We start from the raw sequence: 22,502 nt of genomic DNA, 5'->3' as shown, positions 1-22,502 counted from the left end.
CTCCCCATCACACCTCATCTTGCCCATATAAAAAAAATCTCTCTTCCTTGGTTACCGTATCCAGGGAGAAGTGGGCCAGCCCGGTGACCCAGGCCTCCCTCGGGGCAATGGAGTGGTGGAGTTTGTTGGCTTTCCAAAAGGAGACAAAGGAACTAAGGTTTGTGAGGAAAACGCAGCTGCGAGGATCTAGAACTAGGATGCCGTCAATCGACACGTCCTCCTCAACTTCTTTTCTACAGTTTCTTTGTCCACTTACTCCATACCTCAGGCCTGCTATCCAGGAGGGTGACGTCCACCTCGTGGACTTCACGTTGTGGTGAACGTTGAGGGTGGTGTTTGTAAATTCTTCATGTTTGGTAGTGATTTCAGTCACATGTGACATGATTTTTTTGTCTAATATTTCCGAAGATTCTGTCTTAAATTATATGTGCATATTTGCAGTGGCCCAAAAGATGACACTTCAGCCACACTTATGTATGATATCATTATCTAATGGCCTGAACAATGAAATTCATTTGCTTTTCGAAATACTGGCTGCATTCGAAAGCTTACACTCGCTGCCTTTGGAGGACGCATTTCACTGTAGGAAAGCATCAAGGTATGATGGCTTCGATTTTTGAAGGCAGCATAGATGTATCCTTCGGCTGCCTTTGATATCCCACAACCCTATGCATTCCATTCCGACAGTTGAGCTAAAAAAATAAAGATGGTGTCTTAAAGTTGCGATTGGTGGTCAGTTTGTGTGTAAATGTAAATTTTTGACCAACGTTCTCCACTTTTGATGCCGTTTCTAACGAGAAATTACTATTGAAGTAATTAAATATTTGTTTAGTTCTCACCAAAGCTCGTGCTATTTTGCTGTAGATTATTAAACTGTTATGCTGCGAAATCCGTTTCATGAGGTGCCTTCATGCGCAAACGCTTCCTGCAAAGTCATAGCCTAATAAGGCAGCGAGGCAACAACTCAACTGCCTAAGCTTTTGAATGCAGCCACTGTATATTTATATTTATGAATATCATAGTCATTCAAGTCATTTTATTCTGCAAGAATGAATTAAATTGATCAAAAGTGACAGTAAAGACATATATAATGTAATGACAGATTTGTATTTCACATATAATGGTTTTCATTTGAACTTTCTATTCATCAAAAAATCCTGAAAAAATATATAACTGTTTTCCTTTAAAAAATATTAAGCAGCATGGCTGTTTTCAATATTGACAATAATAAGAAGTGTTTCTTAATCTTGAGCACTAAATAATCAAATAAATGCAGCCTTGGTTAGCATAAGAAACTTTCAAAGACAAACATACATATAATATATGTGAAGAAATTTTAAGAATATTTTCATTTGGAGCCCAAAACACAACACAGGACATTCAGTTTGAATGGGTAGATTTTCAGGCATAGATTTCTGAGTAAAACTATAAATTGCTGCATAATGTGTCAAATATTGTGTAATATGTCTTAGAAATATCAGTATCATTGATACTCTATTCACAGGCAGTCTGCTCTTAACTTTTTTTGACATTCACAGTACATATTTTAGTACATATAAAAAAAGCCCAGTTTAAATATCTCCAGGAGGAGTAAAAAAGGCTACTTTATCCCCAGCCCAGTCACATGGTACATATGATACAAATGTTTTTAAAAACCACAAACTGACATTGTGAATTCTCAGCCTTCTTTCTTCTCTTTTCTCTCTCTCGACCTCAGGGTGAAAAAGGCTATGCCGGTAATCCAGGTCTTCCCGGGAGACCAGGACCAACAGTTAGTAATCAAAGACAGCTTTTCATCCCATTTCATTTTTGCTATGTTGTTATTTGAAACTGGCTCACAAATCTCTTAATTTTTTGTGCATGTGTAGGGCCCATTTGGTTATAAAGGTGAGACTGGAGAAAAGGGAATCCTGGGCTTGCCAGGCTTGAGGGTAGGTCCTGTTACTTCGACTGTACATTCCGTGATTCATCATTCGGTAGAATATTTTAAATGGTTCTTTGTCATTTTACACCACTTCTCATATTTGTTTGTTTGTGTGCTGTATTAGAAAATACATATTTTTTCATTTATATTTATATCAAATGTAAAATCCTGTGTTTGTTTTGAATCTACCTGAATTTCTTCTTATGTATTCTTCGATATGGCAGGGTCCACCTGGTCTAAATGGTCCTCCTGGGCTCCCAGGGAGAAAAGTAAGATATGAAATGCTTCAACTGAAACAATTTCCCTCCTATATGATTATTATATACCAACCATTTCCTGTTTCCTCTGTAGGGCTTCACTGGGAATCCAGGTTTTCCAGGCCAATCAGGTTTTACTGGCCCAAAAGTAAGAACTCAGAACCAGAAAATACAGAAAAAGAAAAAAAAATCACACAGAAAAGTCACAAACAGAAATATGTTACACAACAGCATATTTTTAATATATTTTTAGGGTGACAGAGGAGACCCAGGTCCACCTGGACCGATTTTAGAACCAACAAATGGAATTAAAGGTATCAGGAATCACTCTTATTTATCTTTTAAGAAATATTTTTCTCTTTCATATGTTTTCATAAACATGAATTATCAGGTAATTGCTTCTTCTAATCTCTCATGCACACACATACACACATTTGTGTCCTGATGTACAGTCTTCAGTGATTATTTAATTTGCTTGTACCTAGGTCCTCAAGGTGATCCTGGCTTTCCTGGTTATCCGGGGCAAACTGGGGATACAGGTTTTCCAGGGTTTCCTGGTCCGCCTGGTCCTCCTGGTCCTCCTGGAATACCTACTTTTATCTCAGGTACTAATGACATACATTTTAATGTTTTATGACTCAAATCATACAGCGTGAGAATGTACTATGATTTTTCTAAGTGATCAGACTTAATATTTTTGTCTTTAGGACAAAATATTTACAAAAAAAAACATGCAATTACATTGTAAAATAATGACAAATTCGATAATAAATTTAAATCGATACCTACAAAAGGTGTTTTCCCAGACATTTAAATGGCTTTTGACAGAGCTGATTCATTCGTCCTGGAATCAGTTTGACAACACTGGTCATGCTACATATGTTCAGTTCATTAAAAGAACCCTACAGTATCGACCGCACAGCAGCATGCTAGCAATCACTCAGAATTCCTTAGCAACCACATAGCAATACCTTAGCAACCATCCACAGCACTTTAATGTCATGGCAGGGAGTTTTGCAGAATTTAAATGTCAATATTATTTTGACTGTTAGTTTTGGTTGTCTATTTAGGTCGCCCTGGCATTTCTGGGTTCCCTGGGAGTCGTGGACCCAAAGGACAGAGGGGAAACCCAGGTCGGGATTCTTATGGTCCTGAAGGTCTTCCCGGAAGTCAGGGACTTTCAGGACCTCCTGGTCCCCCCGGACCACCGGGCAGTACATGTAAGCTTTTGCATATGATGGTCATCATCTTAATTTCAAGTGACCTAAAAATGTGCTTCATTTCGTAACATTAACTTTACTGGTTTCATTGAACTGAAAATCAAATCAAGATTTGACAAATTAAATCACATCAACAAAAGTAATTTTTATGGGATAAATCAAGTAAAAAAAAAAAAACACTGAATAAGCAGCTGCAGGTTAGTACTTTTTTCAGTGTAACAGAACTTGTTCATAGATCTATATCATGAGATGAGCTGATGGTTGCTTATTATTTTATGTTTTCCAGTAAACGCATTCTCAAATGCACTACCTGGTTTCCGGGGTCAGCCTGGTCCAAGAGGATCTCCCGGAGACAGAGGCTATAAAGGGTTTAAAGGTAAGGAACTGAAATGAGAAGTATTGAGTTTAAATTAGAAAATAATAATGGCACACATGGACTTCCGTACTTGACCCTGTGCCCCTGCAGGAGAAAATGGTGATTGCAACTGTTTGGGTGGAGGAACGACGGGTGCACAAGGACTTCAAGGGCCTCCAGGGATCCCAGGTTTCCGAGGATCTAATGGTGTGAAGGGAGAAATTGGTGACCAAGGCTTCCCAGGACTTCGTGGACCACAGGGCTTTGATGTAAGAGAGTGAAAATTAAGAAAAATCGTGTGCTAGTGCTTTGATTCACTAGGATTTATTTATTTATTTTTTGCGATCAAAATGACTGATTTTTTTTGGTGGTAATTTCCAGAAATTTGAAGAAAAAAAAAAAAAAGCTTTTGTTTTGTTTGCATTTTATTCATCAATTGTGGAATCACAAAAAACTGGATAAACTGCTTTGAGGTTTTATTGTAGAATTGATCCTTGTGAGAAAAACTGGGCTTATCAGGAAACATCCTAAATATTGCTTATATTTTTAATTGAGTCTTGCTTTGCTTTAGGGTCGAGCGGGTGAGAGAGGCTTTTATGGGCGTAAAGGAGAGAAAGGTAATTCTTTCATCCCTCAAGGAAAAGGACAAAAAGGTGATTTGGGTCAGCAGGGTCTTGCTGGGCCACTTGGAGCAAGCGGCAACCCTGGAAGGGATGGATCTCCTGGCTTCCCTGGACAACCAGGTCCACCTGTGAGTGGATAGGCTAATTTTCCATATCCTTTCTTTCATTTAATTTCATCTGCTTCGTAGTTAATGCCAAAGAAGACATGTTGTCCTCCTCGACACGTGTAAGTGCTAATAAAAAATATTGCTTGTTGTAATTCTGCTTCTAGTACAACTTTCAAACATTGACATCTACATTTTTAAACATCTCTAACTTTTCAAGTTCTTTCTCTACAGGGGGACCCTGGTTTTGGGGTTACTGGAGATAAAGGTTTTCCTGGGATCCCAGGGTTCAAAGGTCGTCCCGGTGCCAGTGGCGATCCTGGTTTTGGCTATCCCGGTGTACCTGGGTTCAAAGGGTCACAAGGTGATCCTGGATTCAATGGTCTTCCTGGAACACCTGGACTTAAAGGTTCTGCAGGTAAGTAGAAAAACTCTTGAGTAATACTTTACAGTAACTACACAGCATAAAATAGATTATCTTTAAAAAATAAATTATACAGATGACATGACATTATTTTTATGGCATTATTATTATTATTATTATTGATTAATAAAATCACATAAAATGTATGTGATGCCTTTTATAAAGAACATGTACTATGTACAGTGGCATGAAAAAATATGTGAACCCCTTGCAGAATCTGTGAAAATTAGAATTATTTTAATAAAATAAGAGGGATAATAAAAAAAAAAAGCATGTTATTTTTTGTTTAGTACTGTCCTGAGTAAGATATTTTACATAAAAGATGTTTGCATTTAGTTCACAAGACAAAACAATAGCTGAATTTATTAAAATATCCCCATTCATAAGTATGTGAACCATTGATTCTCAATACTGTGTGTGGTTACCTGGATGATCCACGACTGTTTTTATGTTTTTTGATGGTTGTTCATGAGTCTCTTGTTTGTTCTGAGCAGTTAAACTGAGCTCTGTTCTTCAGAAAATTCCTCCAAGTTCTGCGGATTCATCAGTTTTCAAGCATTTTTGCATATTTGAATCCTTTCCAGCAGTGACTGTATGATTTTGAGATTCATCTTTTCACACTGAGGACAATTGAGGGACTCAAACTCAACTATTAAAAAACGTTCAAACATTCACTGATGCTCCAGAAGGAAAGATGCTCCAGATGTTTTGTATTGTTTTGTCTTGTGAACTAAATGCAAACATCTTTTATGTAAAATATCTTACTCAGGACAGTACTAAACAAAAAATAACATGCATTTTTTATTATCCCTCTTATTTTATTAAAATAATTCTCCTTTTCACAGATTCTGTAAGGGGTTCACATACTTTTTCATGCCACTGTAGCTTAAATATTCATATTTTGTGAACACAAATGAATGTAAACTACTGGATAAAAGAATATTTTGTCAATATTAGCAGTTGACAAACATTTGTATATTGAATACAGGCATAAAACTGATACAACTTCACATACAAAATGTTTTATAAGTAGGCTAAGTAAACCTATTTAGTTATTGATAATGCAGAAATACAGTTTAACAATATGTATTGGCCAATACAATAAAAATGCATCATTAGATCTAATAAGACCTTGTTGTTTTCTCAGTTTTTAACTTTATTTGGCATATTTAGCTTAGTTTACATTGCTTAGCTTGTAAATATTCAGTGCAGTGTCAGTACAGTAGTTAAAAACAGGGACATTTGGTCATTTTTATCCCAAAGAACAGTCTTACAGTTAATTAAGTTAGATTGCCATGATATTTCGGCATTTTAGTTGATTAATGAATATTCAGTTGTTTTTTTCCTATAGGTATCCTGAATTGCATAAGTGAACAGTACAGGATGAGCTAGGTTGAAAGAGCTTCAGTTTAGAGGTTGCTACATTTCATCTTGACAAGCATTCATCTTGTCAAGCGTTGGATGTGTGTGAGTGTGAATGGGTGTGCAAATGAATCTTTACATTTTGCCTGTGCTAACAGAACTTTTGATCTCTTTCTAAGCCATTCCATTCGGAGAGAAATTGAGCAGATGCAATTGAACCACAAGTCTCTACACCCATATCTGAGTCACCAAATACTTTCACATGCTCTCCATCTCTCTCTCTTAGCAATGGAATGGCTTTGACATAGCAATGCACATGTTCATCTTTTGATTTCTTTATTTGCACTGCCTTAACCGAATGTGCTGGTTTATTTGAATGAGCTTTTTATTTCTCTACTAAAGGTTGATCATTTTCATGCTTATGCATTTGATTTCTTATTGATGCTGCCCGAATGAATTGATTCATCAACCGATTGATTGACAGCTTCTCTTGCAATCTCTCTTGCCTTTGCATGTTGTCTGACTAGGTGACAGCTGTGGGCAGGCGGGGCTTAATGATGCCTCTTTGGAAGAGGGAGGTGAGATGCGAAGCCCAGAGCTGCAGCCAGCATAAAATAAATCATTTTCCAATGGCCTGACTGCATCAGACAGCTTAACTGTAGAATATCCACCGAACCTGACCATACTTTTACTTTTATGAATTTCCTATAGCTTGAGATGTCTAATCCAGTTAGTTTTCTGCCATTCTGGAAAAGTGGTAGTTGCCATATAACAGCCCTCTTTTGCCAGTCATTTAACAATCTTTGTGCATGTTATTAGCTCTAATATGCAGACTATACTGTGGGGAGGGTGGGGTTATTTCTTATGTTTTTTTTTTTTTTTGTTGTTGTTGTTTGTTTTTTGAGGTATGGAAATAAACATTTCTTATATTTTATACACCCTGACACACCATCAAAGGCTTATTACTCAAATTCGCTTTGTATACTTACTTTAGCGACTCTACATCAGTCCCAATAGTAGTTCAGTTTTATCAACAAAACCCGTGACACACCGTCATTTATCATTAAAGATGTTCAGACTTATCTTTCGGTTTGTAAAAATAATTTAAAAAAATTGCCTGTACTGTACATCCACTTACAATAAAAGTCTATGCAGCAATGCATTGCAACAATAAATACACACCGTTACCTTTTATTATGAGCCTTGGAGAATAAAATTACATAAAACCTGGTCACTTACTAAAGGGTAAATTTATTTCCAAGACTTTCTGTTTTGACCATGTAAAGCTAATTAACACTTTTGCATCCTACACACAAAAAGACAAATCCACCTACTGGTATTATGTTGGTAATGATGATTTGGACAACTTTACAGCTCAAATAACATTGAGTTTTTTACAGAAGAATTAATATAGGCACTTAAGCTGAAAATTAAGCTGCACTTTTCTGTTTTTAAAATTGAAATAATTTTCTCCAAAGCTGCAAGTAAGCTGAAATGCCCTCCACAATATTAGAGTGTGCTCATATATGTCAATCAGTTATACTGTTTATGCTTTTGAATCACTCTTTTGAATCATTGAATCAATTTTCTGTACAGTTCATGAAATTGTAATGCTGGATTGTAATTGCATAGTTACAATATATTCCCTCCTGTCCTTTTTCTTGTCAGCCAACATTCACTGATCTTAGATATTCAGATACATTTTTTAAACTAACAATTAACAAAAACACCTTATTGGCTTTTTAGAGTAGCATACCATTATACAGTTTGTCAGTGTTAGATGTAAGGCATCTGTGTGGAATGGACCATCATTGACAGTTTTATATGATTCTGACAATGATATGGATGTCAACAGGAACACCAGTGCCCTGTAGAATTTTTGGTGAACAAGGATATCCAGGATTCCCTGGACGCCCTGGGGTGCCAGGTAATTGAATTTCTAAAATTATATATATATATATATATATATATATATATAATATACATATAATATACATACAGTGGGTACGGAAAGTATTCAGACCCCCCTGAAATTTTTCACTCTTTGTTATGTTGCAGCCATTTGCTGAAATCATTTAAGTTCTTTGTTTCCCTCATTAATGTACACACAGCACCCCATATTGACAGAAAAACACAGACATTTTTGCAGATTTATTCAAAAAAAAAAACTGAAATATCACATGGTCCTAAGTATTCAGACCCTTTGCTCAGTATTTAGTAGAAGCACCCTTTTGATCTAATACAGCCATGAGTCTTTTTGGGAAAGATGCAACAAGTTTTTCACACCTGGATTTGGGGATCCTCTGCCATTCCTCCTTGCAGATCCTCTCTAGTTCTGTCAGGTTGGATGGTAAACGTTGGTGGACAGCCATTTTTAGGTCTCTCCAGAGACGCTCAATTGGGTTTAAGTCAGGGCTCTGGCTGGGCCATTCAAGAACAGTCACGGAGTTGTTGTGAAGCCACTCCTTCGTTATTTTAGCTGTGTGCTTAGGGTCATTGTCTTGTTGGAAGGTGAACCTTCGCCCAGTCTGAGGTCCTGAGCACTCTGGAGAAGGTTTTCGTCCAGGATATCCCTGTACTACACTGTACTACAACCAGTCGTCCTGTCCCTGCAGCTGAAAAACACCCCCACAGCATGATGCTGCCACCACCATGCTTCACTGTTGGGACTGTTTGGACAGGTGATGAGCAGTGCCTGTTTTCTCCACACATACCGCTTAGAATTAAGGGCAAAAAGTTCTATCTTGGTCTCATCAGACCAGAGAATCTTATTTCTCACCATCTTGGAGTCCTTAAGGTGTTTTTTAGCAAACTCCATGCAGGCTTTCATGTGTCTTGCACTGAGGAGAGGCTTCCGTTGGGCCACTCTGCCATAAAGCCCCGACTGGTGGAGGGCTGCAGTGATGGTTGACTTTCTACAACTTTCTCTCATCTCCCGACTGCATCTCTGGAGCTCAGCCACAGTGATCTTTGGGTTCTTCTTTACCTCTCTCACCAAGGCTCTTCTCCCCCGATAGCTCAGTTTGGCCGGACGGCCAGCTCTAGGAAGGGTTCTGGTCATCCCAAACGTCTTCCATTTAAGGATTATGGAGGCCACTGTGCTCTTAGGAACCTTAAGTGCAACAGAATTTCGTAGAATTTTGTAAACTTGGCCAGATCTGTGCCTTGCCACAGTTCTGTCTCTGAGCTCTTCAGGCAGTTCCTTTGACCTCATGATTCTCATTTGCTCTGACATGCACTGTGAGCTGTAAGGTCTTATATAGACAGGTGTGTGGCTTTCCTAATCAAGTCCAATCAGTATAATCAAACACAGCTGGACTCGAATGAAGGTGTAGAACCATCTCAAGGATGATCAGAAGAAATGGACAGCACCTGAGTTAAATATATGAGTGTCACAGCAAAGGGTCTGAATACTTAGGACCATGTGATATTTCAGTTTTTCTTTTTTTATAAATCTGCAAAAATGTCAACAATTCTGTGTTTTTCTGTCAATATGGGGTGCTGTGTGTACATTAATGAGAGAAAAAAAGAACTTAAATGATTTTAGCAAATGGCTGCAATATAACAAAAAGTGAAAAATGTAAGGGGGTCTGAATACTTTCCGTACCCACTGTATATATTCACATTTCAAATATTTTAACATGATCTTTTGCACATGTCTGTGTTAGGGCCAAAGGGTAGGCCTGGTTCCCAAGGAGTAAACGGTCGACCAGGGTTTGATGGGCCAAAAGGTGAGATAGGAGAACCAGGCTCTGGAGGACAGCCAGGACCTCAGGGTAAGATTACATCCTCAAATGTGAATGGGTGCTCCATTTAACCACAAATCTTACACATCATAATTAGTCAACTTGCTTAGCCATATATTTAAAATTATAATTGCATTTTAATTTAAAACTCTTATGGTTATGGTTAGGTTTCCCCGGACCCAGAGGAGATCCAGGTTTACCAGGAACAACTAATGCTGGTTCACCAGGGTTTCCAGGAAGAGATGGTTTTCCAGGTGTGCCTGGAGCTAAAGGAGAACCCGGTGTGGTGCTTGGAGCCACCCCTGGAGGTCCAGGTTCTCCAGGGAGACCAGGAGAGCCAGGAGACAAGGGTCAACCTGGGACACCTGGTTTACCTGGAAGGCCTGGTAAGTTTGAGATGTGCTTAGCTAGTTTTCACAAAGCTACTGTCAACATCATCATTAGCACCAGTCATATGGATATCAAGCATTAGTACTAACAGATTCCTACTTAGGTAATGATGGACGCAATGGTTTTCCTGGCGTAAAGGGTGAGCGAGGTGTGGATGGAAAACCTGGTCTCGTAGGTCCCATAGGTCCACCAGGAGAAATCCCTTCCGGGGGTATACCTGGTCCCAGAGGGCCAGCTGGAGCTAAAGGATTTCAAGGACATCAAGGTAAGCAAATTCCTTCTCATTCTCATTAAAACATCCATTTTGGTGTTTTTTATTTCTTCTAATAATATCAGTGAGTATTTGTTCAACAAGAGTTGCTCAGATCCATATACTAGGATAAACTCCACCTTGAGCTCCATAATTAGTGCTTTTTTTTTTTTTTTTCACTAGGACCTTTCACATTTTAAATTTTGGAAGTTCTACCCAGCTTCTAAGACTTTATCATGATGATTCTACAATCTATATTATACTACACTGATAACCTTAGAAGTTATGGTTTGGATAACTTGTTTTCATGTGAGCATTGTTCAGTTGTTGTAAAATATTTCACTGTTTGCTCGTTCTCTTCTCATCAGTCTTCGTCAGCCTGTGTTTACTGATCTTCCTCACAAAATTATCTGTTTTCATTATTCTTTTCTTTATGATCATCCTCCACTCCTTCTCTTTTTCCATCACCATCATTTCCACCCTCCCGTACCTCTTCTATTTTTGGTGTTGGGTCACCTCACTAGGCTGCCAAGGTGAGAAATATTGTCCTCCCTGATGCCCTGTATATAGTGTTGATGTTTATCTAACACACATTTCACACTCTTGCCTTGCTACCTTTTAATGAGCTTGTCTTTCCAGTCCTCCCAATTAAGGCAATGAGTGCAGGGGAGCTTGCATTACATTTTTTTTTTATGGCAAAAAAGAAAAATCTGTCATTATTCACTCACCCTCATTTCATTCCAAACCCATAAGAATTTTATTCATCTTCAAAAGACAAATGAAGATATTTTTAATTGAACCTGATAAATTTATCTCTCCATTGAAAGCTTAAAACTTTGATAATTGAATCTAAGACTTGTGAAGAGAAATGATCACTTTATATGATCAACAGATTTAATTTAGACTTTTATTCAGATATAAACATTGATCAATGAGGCTTGTTATCACATACAAAACAGGTATGGTTGAGCTTCCATTTACCGTATTTGATGTGCTCCATGTATGTGCGTTGATCTTTGTTTATATGTGAATGAAAGCCTAAAATAAATCTTTTCATCATATAAAGTGATTGTGTCTCTTCAGAAGACTTGGATTAAACCACTCGATTCACATGGATTATTTTACAATGTCTTAATGAATTTTGTTGAAGCGTCAAAGTTTTGGTGTAATAGACTGACTGAAATCTCTCAGGTTCCATTGAAAATGTCTTCATTTGTGTTTGAAGTCTTAAAGACTTATGGGTTTGGAACAGCATGGGGGTAAATCATTGATGACAGAATTTTTGAGTGAACTATACCTTTAGGGTGACAGATCTTTAAGCCTATATATTGAAGCAAGAGATTTGTTTGTTTATAGTAACAGTGTTGAATTCACTTTGTAATTTCTTAGATTGAACATGTATTAAGAGTTTATCCATGGTCTTTCATCAGTGGAGTGGTTTAAACTGCATTTGTACATCTTTTGTGTGTGTTTGTGTACCAGCTGGCATCACATAGTACACTCACACTTAAAAGATGGCCTGAAACTTGTGTACTAATCCTCAGGTTTACCGAATCTGAGCAAAACCATCTAACAATCTATCCTCAGAATTTGTATTACGCTGCTATAACCCTGATTTGCTTGTGTGACTTTAACCACAAACACACCTTTTAAACAACAGCATCTTTAGTTAGTCATGAAAGTAATGTTTCATGTTCCAGCTACTAGTATACTTAGTCTTTAGTTTGAACTGATATTCTAAAATTGTGAAATATACTGTAATGTACAACAAATTTCAATAAATGTTTTTAACATTTATTGCAGCTTTTACTAATGTGTTATTGTACAGCATTGCATTTGCTTGTTTTTCAGCTGGCATCACATAGTACACTCACACTTAAAAGATGGCCTGAAACTTGTGTACTAATCCTCAGGTTTACCGAATCTGAGCAAAACCATCTAACAATCTATCCTCAGAATTTGTATTACGCTGCTATAACCCTGATTTGCTTGTGTGACTTTAACCACAAACACACCTTTTAAACAACAGCATCTTTAGTTAGTCATGAAAGTAATGTTTCATGTTCCAGCTACTAGTATACTTAGTCTTTAGTTTGAACTGATATTCTAAAATTGTGAAATATACTGTAATGTACAACAAATTTCAATAAATGTTTTTAACATTTATTGCAGCTTTTACTAATGTGTTATTGTACAGCATTGCATTTGCTTGTTTTTCATTAATTTAAATGCTGTTAACTATACTGTCTTTAATGTTTTAGCTTTATACTGAGTTCATTTACTGTCTTATATAAAAAATAAATAAAAAACTTTAATGATTTAATATAAAAAGTAATTTTGAAGGTCTCTCAAAGCCCAATTCCAATGTTATGTTTTATCCCATTTTTCCTCCACAGGTTCCCCTGGACTTAAGGGTATGAGAGGAGATCTGGGGCCTCCAGGGCCTGGTGGAATAAAAGGTATACCAGGACTTCCTGGCGTCCCAGGGCCACAGGGATATAGGGGACCTCCTGGACCCCCTGGAATTGCAGCACGTCCAGGCACACCAGGAAGACCAGGAATAAAGGGTATGAAGACTGCAGAACTTATTCTAAATTTATTTGACTTCCTGAGTTATATTGCTGATTGAAGCTACTCTAGAGTCATTTTAACTTGCTTCTACTATACCTAAAAACACATAATATAGATATTTTTCTGTGTTCAAGGGGTGAAGGGGTCTTCTGGGCTTTTGGGGTTTCCAGGATCACTTGGTTTTCCTGGAATCCCAGGTGACCCAGGAGTTAAAGGTTTACCTGGTTTCACTGGGCTGGATGGCTTACCAGGGGAAGTTGGATCAAAAGGACTCAAAGGTGTATTAATGTCATTTGCAGGATATCTTGTTATAGATTTTTTCCCGTGGTTAAGTAAAACCATACAAGGCACTTAATAAAGAATGAAATCCTTCAGAATAAAGCCAGATATAAAATAGTTTGTACTAATTGCATATGTTTGTGTATTAAAGGGGATCGTGGTACTCCGGGTCTTCCTGGACCCTCTTTTCCAGAGTTTCAAATAGAGCTGGCAAAGGGTGATACAGGTTACAGAGGAGCTGATGGACTGCCTGGTTTCACAGGACCAAGAGGTATAAAAAGTAGACAGACTATCCAGCTGGACCTCATTTCCTTAGTTAATTCATGCTATTTAGGGGCATTGACATCTTCATGAACTTGTGATGTTGAGATGCTATGTAGAGTAATTTAATGAAGTTATGGTATAATAAATGACAAGCAAAAATATCTTTTCAGTTTGTGATGAAAATGTTGGGTGGATGACTGGAATGACACTAAAGACCAGTTATTCAGTCATCAATTTCAGTAAAAATAAAACAGGTTTCTCTTTTCAACAGGTGATAAGGGTTTTCCAGGGCGACCTGGACGTGAAGGTTTTCCTGGATCACCTGGCGTTGCAGGCCAAGTAAAAGGTTTACCTGGCCAGCCTGGAATCCCAGGTTTTCCTGGCCCCTCTGGCTTCCCCGGGTCTAAAGGTTTTCCTGGAGTAATGGGCTTCCCTGGCTCAGCAGGCCTTAGGGTAAACATCCTGTATTCAGGCATAAGTATATGTTAAAGTTTACTAGGGATCCACCAATACTCATATTGGTATCAGCATCTGATCCAATACTGTGCTTATGGTCTCATATTTACTAAAAAGTGTTATGCACAGACATTTTGCCCCGGTTTCATAGACCGGGCTTAGATTAAGCCAGGATTAGGCATTATTTCAGTTAGGGCATTTAAGTATCTTTTATAAACGTTCCCTAGAAGAAGAAAAAAAAAAACCTTACTGGTGTGCATCTTGAGACAAAACAATGGCACTGACATATTTTAAGATAATTATGTCAGTGCAAGCTGCTTTCATTTAAACTATTATTTAAAAATTACTATATGGCTGGCTTAAAATTAACCCAAAATAGGTTGGAAATTAAAAATCAGATACATAATTACTAGAGGCAACAATAATAATCAAAATGTGAACATTTATTAATAAGCAATTTAATAAAAATGTATTGATGAATTATTATTCATTCAACTTATTAATACGTTCATTTATTAAGCTTATTAATAAATGTTAATTTCCAACATACCTTTTGTTCATTTAAAGCAAGCAATACAATCATTTTTAAACAATAGTTGAGTTAAACATTTAACCCAACTGCTGGGCTTTTCTATTTTTAACACCATGTTTAACCCAGAATTTGTAGTCTTAATTTTCTTAGGTATTATTATTTTATTTTTTTATCATTTATTTTTTTTTATTTTTTGAGTGAAATGACCTGGACAAGTACTTCTCATACCCAGGAAGATTGTGTCTTACAATTTTTGTTGTTCTCTGCAGGGTGATGATGGTGTGCCTGGGCTTCAAGGGTTCCCGGGCACTCAAGGACAATCTGGTGTCAAAGGTGAGATCTGTGTAATTCTGCCAGTGGCTTGTAAAATAATTATTATTTATAATTATAAGATAATAATTCATATTTAATAATTATAAGATCTTTATTTCCGACTGACACTACAGTTGAATAATAGTTGAATAATAGGCTGATGGCAGACCTCACTGATGCCCCTAAAAATGTCTTTAAGGTGAGAAAGGTGACTCATACGAATTATCTGGACCCCCTGGACCAAAGGGTGCACTCGGAAATCCTGGATTCCGAGGTGAGACAGACTCTTTTTCAGGCTCTTAGTATGGATATTAATTATTTATCAACTCCTATATATACTTTTTGCATTTAATTTAGTATTTTATATTAGAGTCTGATTTTATAAATAGATTTTTGTCTTTTGCCTTAAGGTGGTCCAGGACTTCCTGGTGAACCAGGTGATTCAGGTTTCCCAGGAGCGTTAGGATTTCAAGGCCAGAAAGGTTTTCTTGGTGAGCCAGGAGCACCAGGATTTTCTGGTACGTGGAAGTTTGCTGCCACCCTTATGATTCTGGATGAATGATTCCAGTTTTTACTTCAAAAGCCGTTCCCTTTCGTGGGAACTATCGACACTACGTCAATGACGTGATGGGAACCCTCTGTATTTTGTGTTCGTGAAGCACCTCTGTATCTAACCAATGAGATAACGTGACGTCAGAGGCGGGTAACGTCACGGACCAGGAAGCTATAAAGCATATCCGGAAACAGAGAACGCTAGCTTCTGTTGTCTTCAGCAAGCGCTATCTGTTATCTTGTATGTCTTATTTGGTGTTGTCTGTCTGTTTATATATACACACAGTGATCTCTTCGTCCGAGGACAAGAGTTTCTAAGCACTATTAAGACACATTATTCACGAGAAAATGGCGGAAAGTGAAGTAGCGGCCAAGCAGCAATTTGTCAAGTGTGTGCATCCCTGCACTCGTTTTATATCTGGTGGGGACACACATGAGATGTGCGTTATTTGTATGGGAGTTGAGCATGCACAGGCAGCTCTCGAGGGGGCTGTCTGTGTACACTGTGACAGGCTCACTCTCAGAGTGCTGAGGTCGCGCCGCGCGCTCTTCGAGGAGAGTGCCGCGGCAGCGAGTGTTCCCCGCGGATCGGGTCCCGCTGCAGCCGAGGCTCAGCGGAAGCTCCATTCGTGGGGTTCACAGATGGATCTGGTGGAGAGGGTTGAGACGGGCTCTGCCTTATCTCTTCCCTTACCTGCCAGACCCAGTGTCTCTCCTTTGGTGGCGGAAGCACGCGCTGCGGTTTCTTCCCCCCGAAGAGAGACACCGGCACTCAATATATCTTCCTCCGAGGAGGTTGATGTAGAGAGTGTCGAAGCTAGGGTTGAGGAACCGCCATCCTCTTCCCCTGCACATGAGGAGCTGCTGGAGGTTGTGACCAGGGCAGTCGCTAAGTTAAAAATAGACTGGCCCGCGGAGAGAAGCGACAGTAAGCAAAAGAGTAAACTTGATGAGCGCTTTCTCCCCGCACGGTCACAACCACAGCGTCGGGGTCTGCCGTTTCTCCGACCTCCACACCGAGGTGTCGAGGTCGTGGGAGAAACCAGTACAATATCGTGTTTTCAGCCCCCAAACATCAGTTTATAGCAATATACAGGGGCTGAAACACAACGGCTATGGGGCGATGCCTCAGGTTGAAGAGACGCTTGCGGGCTATCTCTCGCCTGAGTCTGCATCGTCCCTCAAGACACCGACATTACCCACTAAGCCTCTCAGAACAACATCGGGTTTGGTGGGTAAGGCTTATTCGGCAGCAGGTCAGGCTGCAGCTTGCCTCCATACTATGGCTATATTGCAAGCTTACCAGGCTGACGTGCTGGGGGAGATTGATGATAGCGGGGAAGCTACGTTTGAGTCGATTCAAGAGCTAAGGAAAGCAACTGATTTAGCTCTCCGGGCCACCAAGGAAACGGCCAAGTCAATCGGCCGTTCCATGGCAGCATTGGTGGCCACGGAGAGGCATTTATGGCTCAATCTATCAGATATCAAAGAGAAAGATAAAAACATCCTCATGGATGCGCCGCTGTCTCCTGAGGGCCTCTTCGGCGACGCAGTATCATCTGTCGTTGAGAGGTTCCAGGAGACAAGAAAACAATCTGCGGCCTTCCAGAGGTTTCTTCCCCGCCGAACTCCCCCCGAGGCTGCTGGGCGGGGGCAGCCTCGGCCGATAGCCAGCTCCTCAGCTCATAGAGAGCAACAGAAGACCAGTGTGGCCGCCCGGGCTCCCCCGCAGAAAGCTTGGGGACCGGGGCGGTCAGCACAGGTGAGACCTCCCGGGGGCAGGGCGGATCTGAGGACCGTCATTGTGTCCCGGAAGGTCTCGAAAAAGAAGTCCTGACGCCAGGTGCTCAGGACCGACGAGGGCAGTCCCCTCCGGAGGGTTTCGGTTGACGAGAGATCTATCAGCCACTCCTCTTCGGTGCCCTCTGGGGGCCATTCTGCCAACCCTGCCACCCAGTGTGCTTCAGGGCGCAGAGGTTCCCACCGATCCTCCGAGGAGGGTCGGTTCGCACTTGATTTCTCTATCTGCCGGTGCGCCGCTTCAGATAGACGAGCCAAGTGCTCAAAAAACACCAGAGACCAGTCTCGAGAGGCTGGTACCCTTAGTAGAATATTTGGAAGAATGGAAACGTCTCCCGAACATTTCAAATTGGGTGCTGCTCATGATAGAACAGGGTTACAAAATTCAATTCAATTATCATCCGCCCGGGTTCAACGGGGTTCTTCCCACAGTGGTGACCCCAGAGCAGTCTCTGGTTATGGAACAAGAGGTTATGACGCTTTTGCGAAAAGGAGCTATAGAGAGGGTTCCTCCTCCCAGCAAAATGTCAGGGTTTTACAGCCGTTATTTCATTGTTCCAAAGAAGGATGGAGGGTTGCGACCGATCATAGATTTACGTGTGCTAAATCGATCTGTAAAAAAGCTGAAGTTCAAGATGCTTACACTCAGACAGATTATCCCACAGATCAGATCTGAGGACTGGTTTGTGGCGATAGATCTGAAAGATGCTTATTTTCATGTATCCATTCATCCTTCACACAGGAAGTTCCTCAGATTTGCTTTCGGGGGCGAAGCATATCAATACAGGGTACTTCCGTTCGGCCTATCTCTATCACCCCGCACGTTCACAAAGTGCGTGGATGCAGCTCTGGCTCCGCTGAGACTTCAGGGCATCCGCGTGCTGAACTATATAGACGACTGGTTGATAATAGCTCAAACAGAACATCTGGCAGTCCAACATCGAGATGTTGTTCTGTCACACATGAAAAAGCTTGGGCTGAGGCTCAACGCCAAAAAGAGTGTGCTGATTCCGAGTCAAGTTGCCAATTATCTGGGGGTAATTTGGGATTCTACCAAAATGAGGGCACGTCTATCTCATGCCCGTGTGGATTCCATTCTCGGGGCAGTAAATGGGGTGAAGTTAGGCCAGTCACTCACTGTGAAACAACTTCAGAGGTTGTTGGGTCTGATGGCAGCTGCGTCCAACGTGATAACTTTTGGCCTGCTGCACATGAGGCCCTTACAGTGGTGGCTCAGGACCAAGGGGTTTTCTCCGAGGGGAAATCCTTTTCGCATGATCAAAGTCACGCGGCGATGCCTTCGTGCTCTGTTCATGTGGAAAAAGCCTTGGTTCCTGTCCCAGGGACCCGTGCTGGGAGCTTCTTGTCGTCGCGTAATGCTTACGACAGATGCATCCCTCACGGGGTGGGGGCGATCATGAGTGGTCGCTCAGCTCAAGGTCTATGGGAGGACCATCAGCTCTCCTGGCACATAAATCGGCTGGAGATGATGGCGGTGTTTCATGCATTAAGACACTTCCTCCCAGACCTGAGGGGCCATCATGTGTTGGTCCGCACGGACAACACGTCGGTGGTCTCTTACATAAACCATCAGGGGGGTCTGCGGTCTCGCCACTTATGCAAACTGGCCCGTCGGATCCTCCTGTGGGCCCAGGGAAAGCTTCTATCAGTAAAAGCAGCATATATTCCAGGGCATCTGAATGTGGGGGCGGATACCCTGTCGAGACAGGGTCCGAGACCGGGGGAATGGAAGCTCCACACCGAGGTGATGGAGCTTATTTGGAAAAACTTCGGTCGAGCTCAAGTCGATCTATTTGCTACTCAGGAGTCAACCCAGTGTCCTCTCTGGTACTCTCTAGTTCACCCAGCACCTCTAGGGCTGGATGCCATGCTGCAAACGTGGCCGAGGCTGCGTTTGTATGCATTTCCTCCGATCTCGATGCTCCCGGGAGTTCTGGCAAAGGTTCGCCAGGAGAAGGCCGATCTAATATTAGTGGCCCCGTACTGGCCGACCAGAGTATGGTTCGCAGATCTAATATCTCTTCTTCACGGCTCCCCCATGGAGCTACCTCTCCGACAGGATCTTCTGTCTCAAGCGGGCGGCACGATTTTTCATCCCCGCCCAGAAATGTGGAAACTGTGGGCCTGGCCCCTGAGGGGGCAAGGCTCATAGAGGCTGTTCTTCCAACCGAGGTTGTGGAGACCATCCTTCAGTCCAGAGCTCCCTCCACAAGGAAGCTGTATATGTATAAGTGGAAGTTATTTACTACTTGGTGTAGTCAACATAATGTGGACCCTGTCCATGCTCCATTGAATTCTGTACTTCAATTTCTCCAAGGAAAGTTTTCCGAAGGTTTAACACATTCTACACTAAAGGTGTATATTGCAGCTATCTCAGCATACCATGCTCCTATTGGGGGTGTCTCGGTGGGTCGAGACCCCTTGGTAATTCGCTTCCTCCATGGTGCATTGAGGATGAGGCCAGTAGTACGTCCTAGGACTCCAGCATGGGATCTTACTATAGTGTTGCAAGGGTTAGCTGAGGCACCCTTTGAACCCATAGAAGAAGTGCCGGACAAGTTCCTAACACTAAAGACCATATTTCTTCTTGCAATTTCATCTCTAAAAAGAATAGGAGATTTACAAGCACTTTCAGTGGCTCCTTCATGTCTGGAATTTGCCCCTGGCATGGTTAAAGCGTTTCTGCATACTCGACCTGGCTACGTGCCTAAGGTCCCTACTAATATATCAGGTCCTATCGTACTCCAGGCCTACTGTCCTCCTCCATTCGAAAATATGGATCAGGAAAAACGGAATCTGCTATGTCCAGTTAGGGCATTAGATGCTTATGTCCACAGAGCTGCCCTGTGGCGTAAAACTGATCAGTTATTTGTCTGTTACGGGTCCTCTAACCAAGGGGCCCCTGCGTCCAAGCAGAGAATGAGCAAGTGGGTAGTCGAGGCTATCTCACTGGCATATAAAGCAGCTGGACATGCGTGTCCACTCTTTGTCCGTGCTCATTCCACTAGGGGGATGGCCGCTTCCAAAGCGTTAGTCTCTGGTGTATCATTGAGTAATATTTGCAATACAGCTGGATGGTCTTCCCAGAATACGTTTATAAGGTTTTATAGCCTAGATGTAGTCTCTGCTCCAGGTGCTGTAGTTCTACAAGACAATAGACAGGTACCTGGAGATACGGCGTAGTTGGGATAGCGTTCCCATCACGTCATTGACGTAGCGTCGATAGTTCCCACGAAAGGGAACGTCTCGGGTTACGGATGTAACCCTGGTTCCCTGAGTAAGGGAACGAGACGCTACGTCACGTCGCCGTCCCCCCAGCATACCTGTGAGCGTTTGCTTCAGACTATTCCAGAAGCTAGCGTTCTCTGTTTCCGGATATGCTTTATAGCTTCCTGGTCCGTGACGTTACCCGCCTCTGACGTCACGTTATCTCATTGGTTAGATACAGAGGTGCTTCCCGAACACAAAATACAGAGGGTTCCCATCACGTCATTGACGTAGCGTCTCGTTCCCTTACTCAGGGAACCAGGGTTACATCCGTAACCCGAGACGTTTTCTTCCCTAATGTCATTTGTTTTTATTGTTGTATTAATTTATAGGCTCACCAGGCCTTCCAGGCATCAGGGGCCTTCCTGGATATCCAGGACTAAAGGGGCGTGATGGAGATCCAGGCCGTCCTGGAGCTTCAGGTTCACCAGGAGAGAAAGGTTAATGAAGAACTAGTACCATTTAAATGTTAGATATTCTCAAAACCAAACAGATTTCTTTTTAAATTGTGGTCTTACATCGGTTTAAAAAACAATAGAAAGCAACCTGAATCAATTTCTGAAATACTCTATTGCAAATGTTACTTTAGGTTTTCCAGGGTCACCTGGTTTAGATGGACTTAATGGTCTTCCAGGATCCAAGGGGCAGCCTGGAGTTCCAGGTAAATTAATCAGAAAAAGCTTTGATTATCAAGTTCTACATTAAGCTGTAACACTGAAAAAACTGCTCATTTATTTACCATATGTCCTCAGGTGTGATTGAAGATGCTCGGCCTGGAGCTCCTGGTGTGAATGGTCGGAAGGGAGAGAGAGGCTCATCACAACCCGGTGGACCTGGCCGCCCTGGAGAGAAAGGATTCAAAGGAGACACTGGTGAGAATGATCATGTGTATGGACCAATAAACATGGCAATTAACATCACCAGATTTTTTTGTTGTCTCAATCTCGTGTATAAAAGGAAATGAAGGGAAAGAAAATAGTTATTCAGACTTTCCTTTTCATTCACATTATTTATGGATGGATGGATGGATGGATGGATGGATGGATGGATGGATAGATAGATAGATAGATAGATAGATAGATAGATAGATAGATAGATAGATAGATAGATAGATAGATAGATAGATAGATAGATAGATAGATAGATAGATAGATAGATAGATAGATAGATAGATAGTTACAATAGATAAGAAACTAAAACTGAGAATACTTATGTGGAGGACATATGCCTGAGTGTGTGTGTGTGTGTGAGAGAGAAAGAAATTTAAATGGTGGTAAATATATATATATATATATATATATATATATATATATATATATATATATATATATATATATATATATATATATATATATATATATATAAATAAGATTTAAGACATTTAGCCATTTCTTTGAAGATTGTGGGATCACACTTTACATTACTTTCCACAAGGCCATTGAGGTGTTTTCTAACAAAACAAGCAATCGTGGGCTCATTACTTTGTTGCTGTTTTATTTTAATTTATGCATTTGATTTGTGAAATCTTGGCTTTCAGGTGCTCCTGGTTCTAGAGGCTACCCTGGTAATCCAGGCCCCCCTGGGCCACCTAGTCCTTCTAATATCCCAGGTCCTCCTGGAGACCCTGGACTTCCAGGATTAGATGGACGAGAAGGTACAGGACATCTCTGTTCTCTTTGTTCTCATTATTTGTATTGCTTCTCTATGATTAAACTGATCCTTTCTTATGTTGTATATATCTAAACCTAAAAGGTATTTGATCTAGAGGGCTAGCAGTTAATTCCACTTTGATC

General features: G+C 40.8%; 1 protein-coding gene across 1 annotated transcript in view; it reads left to right on the top strand.

Annotated features, from left to right (window-relative positions):
- The window catches only part of col4a6 (collagen, type IV, alpha 6), a 100,723-nt gene that overhangs the window by 72,722 nt on the left and 5,499 nt on the right, over positions 1 to 22,502 (top strand). The window contains exons 13-41 of the mRNA XM_067400524.1: positions 65 to 157; positions 1,718 to 1,771; positions 1,869 to 1,931; positions 2,149 to 2,193; positions 2,276 to 2,329; positions 2,435 to 2,495; positions 2,667 to 2,786; positions 3,252 to 3,401; positions 3,688 to 3,777; positions 3,868 to 4,025; positions 4,328 to 4,507; positions 4,718 to 4,901; positions 6,797 to 6,847; positions 8,125 to 8,196; positions 9,938 to 10,045; positions 10,183 to 10,401; positions 10,509 to 10,670; positions 11,180 to 11,188; positions 13,052 to 13,222; positions 13,361 to 13,504; positions 13,657 to 13,776; positions 14,041 to 14,222; positions 15,027 to 15,090; positions 15,269 to 15,343; positions 15,480 to 15,587; positions 21,042 to 21,149; positions 21,299 to 21,370; positions 21,462 to 21,581; positions 22,247 to 22,363. Of these exons, the coding sequence (XP_067256625.1) occupies positions 65 to 157; positions 1,718 to 1,771; positions 1,869 to 1,931; positions 2,149 to 2,193; positions 2,276 to 2,329; positions 2,435 to 2,495; positions 2,667 to 2,786; positions 3,252 to 3,401; positions 3,688 to 3,777; positions 3,868 to 4,025; positions 4,328 to 4,507; positions 4,718 to 4,901; positions 6,797 to 6,847; positions 8,125 to 8,196; positions 9,938 to 10,045; positions 10,183 to 10,401; positions 10,509 to 10,670; positions 11,180 to 11,188; positions 13,052 to 13,222; positions 13,361 to 13,504; positions 13,657 to 13,776; positions 14,041 to 14,222; positions 15,027 to 15,090; positions 15,269 to 15,343; positions 15,480 to 15,587; positions 21,042 to 21,149; positions 21,299 to 21,370; positions 21,462 to 21,581; positions 22,247 to 22,363 (3,154 nt within the window). The remainder of the gene's footprint in view (positions 1 to 64; positions 158 to 1,717; positions 1,772 to 1,868; positions 1,932 to 2,148; positions 2,194 to 2,275; positions 2,330 to 2,434; positions 2,496 to 2,666; positions 2,787 to 3,251; positions 3,402 to 3,687; positions 3,778 to 3,867; positions 4,026 to 4,327; positions 4,508 to 4,717; positions 4,902 to 6,796; positions 6,848 to 8,124; positions 8,197 to 9,937; positions 10,046 to 10,182; positions 10,402 to 10,508; positions 10,671 to 11,179; positions 11,189 to 13,051; positions 13,223 to 13,360; positions 13,505 to 13,656; positions 13,777 to 14,040; positions 14,223 to 15,026; positions 15,091 to 15,268; positions 15,344 to 15,479; positions 15,588 to 21,041; positions 21,150 to 21,298; positions 21,371 to 21,461; positions 21,582 to 22,246; positions 22,364 to 22,502) is intronic.

Source organism: Chanodichthys erythropterus, chromosome 11 (assembly GCF_024489055.1).
Source record: "Chanodichthys erythropterus isolate Z2021 chromosome 11, ASM2448905v1, whole genome shotgun sequence".
NCBI classification, from domain to species: Eukaryota; Metazoa; Chordata; class Actinopteri; order Cypriniformes; family Xenocyprididae; genus Chanodichthys; species Chanodichthys erythropterus.
The sequence above is the reverse complement of the archived record's forward strand: the minus strand, read 5'-3'. Positions and strand labels throughout refer to the sequence as shown.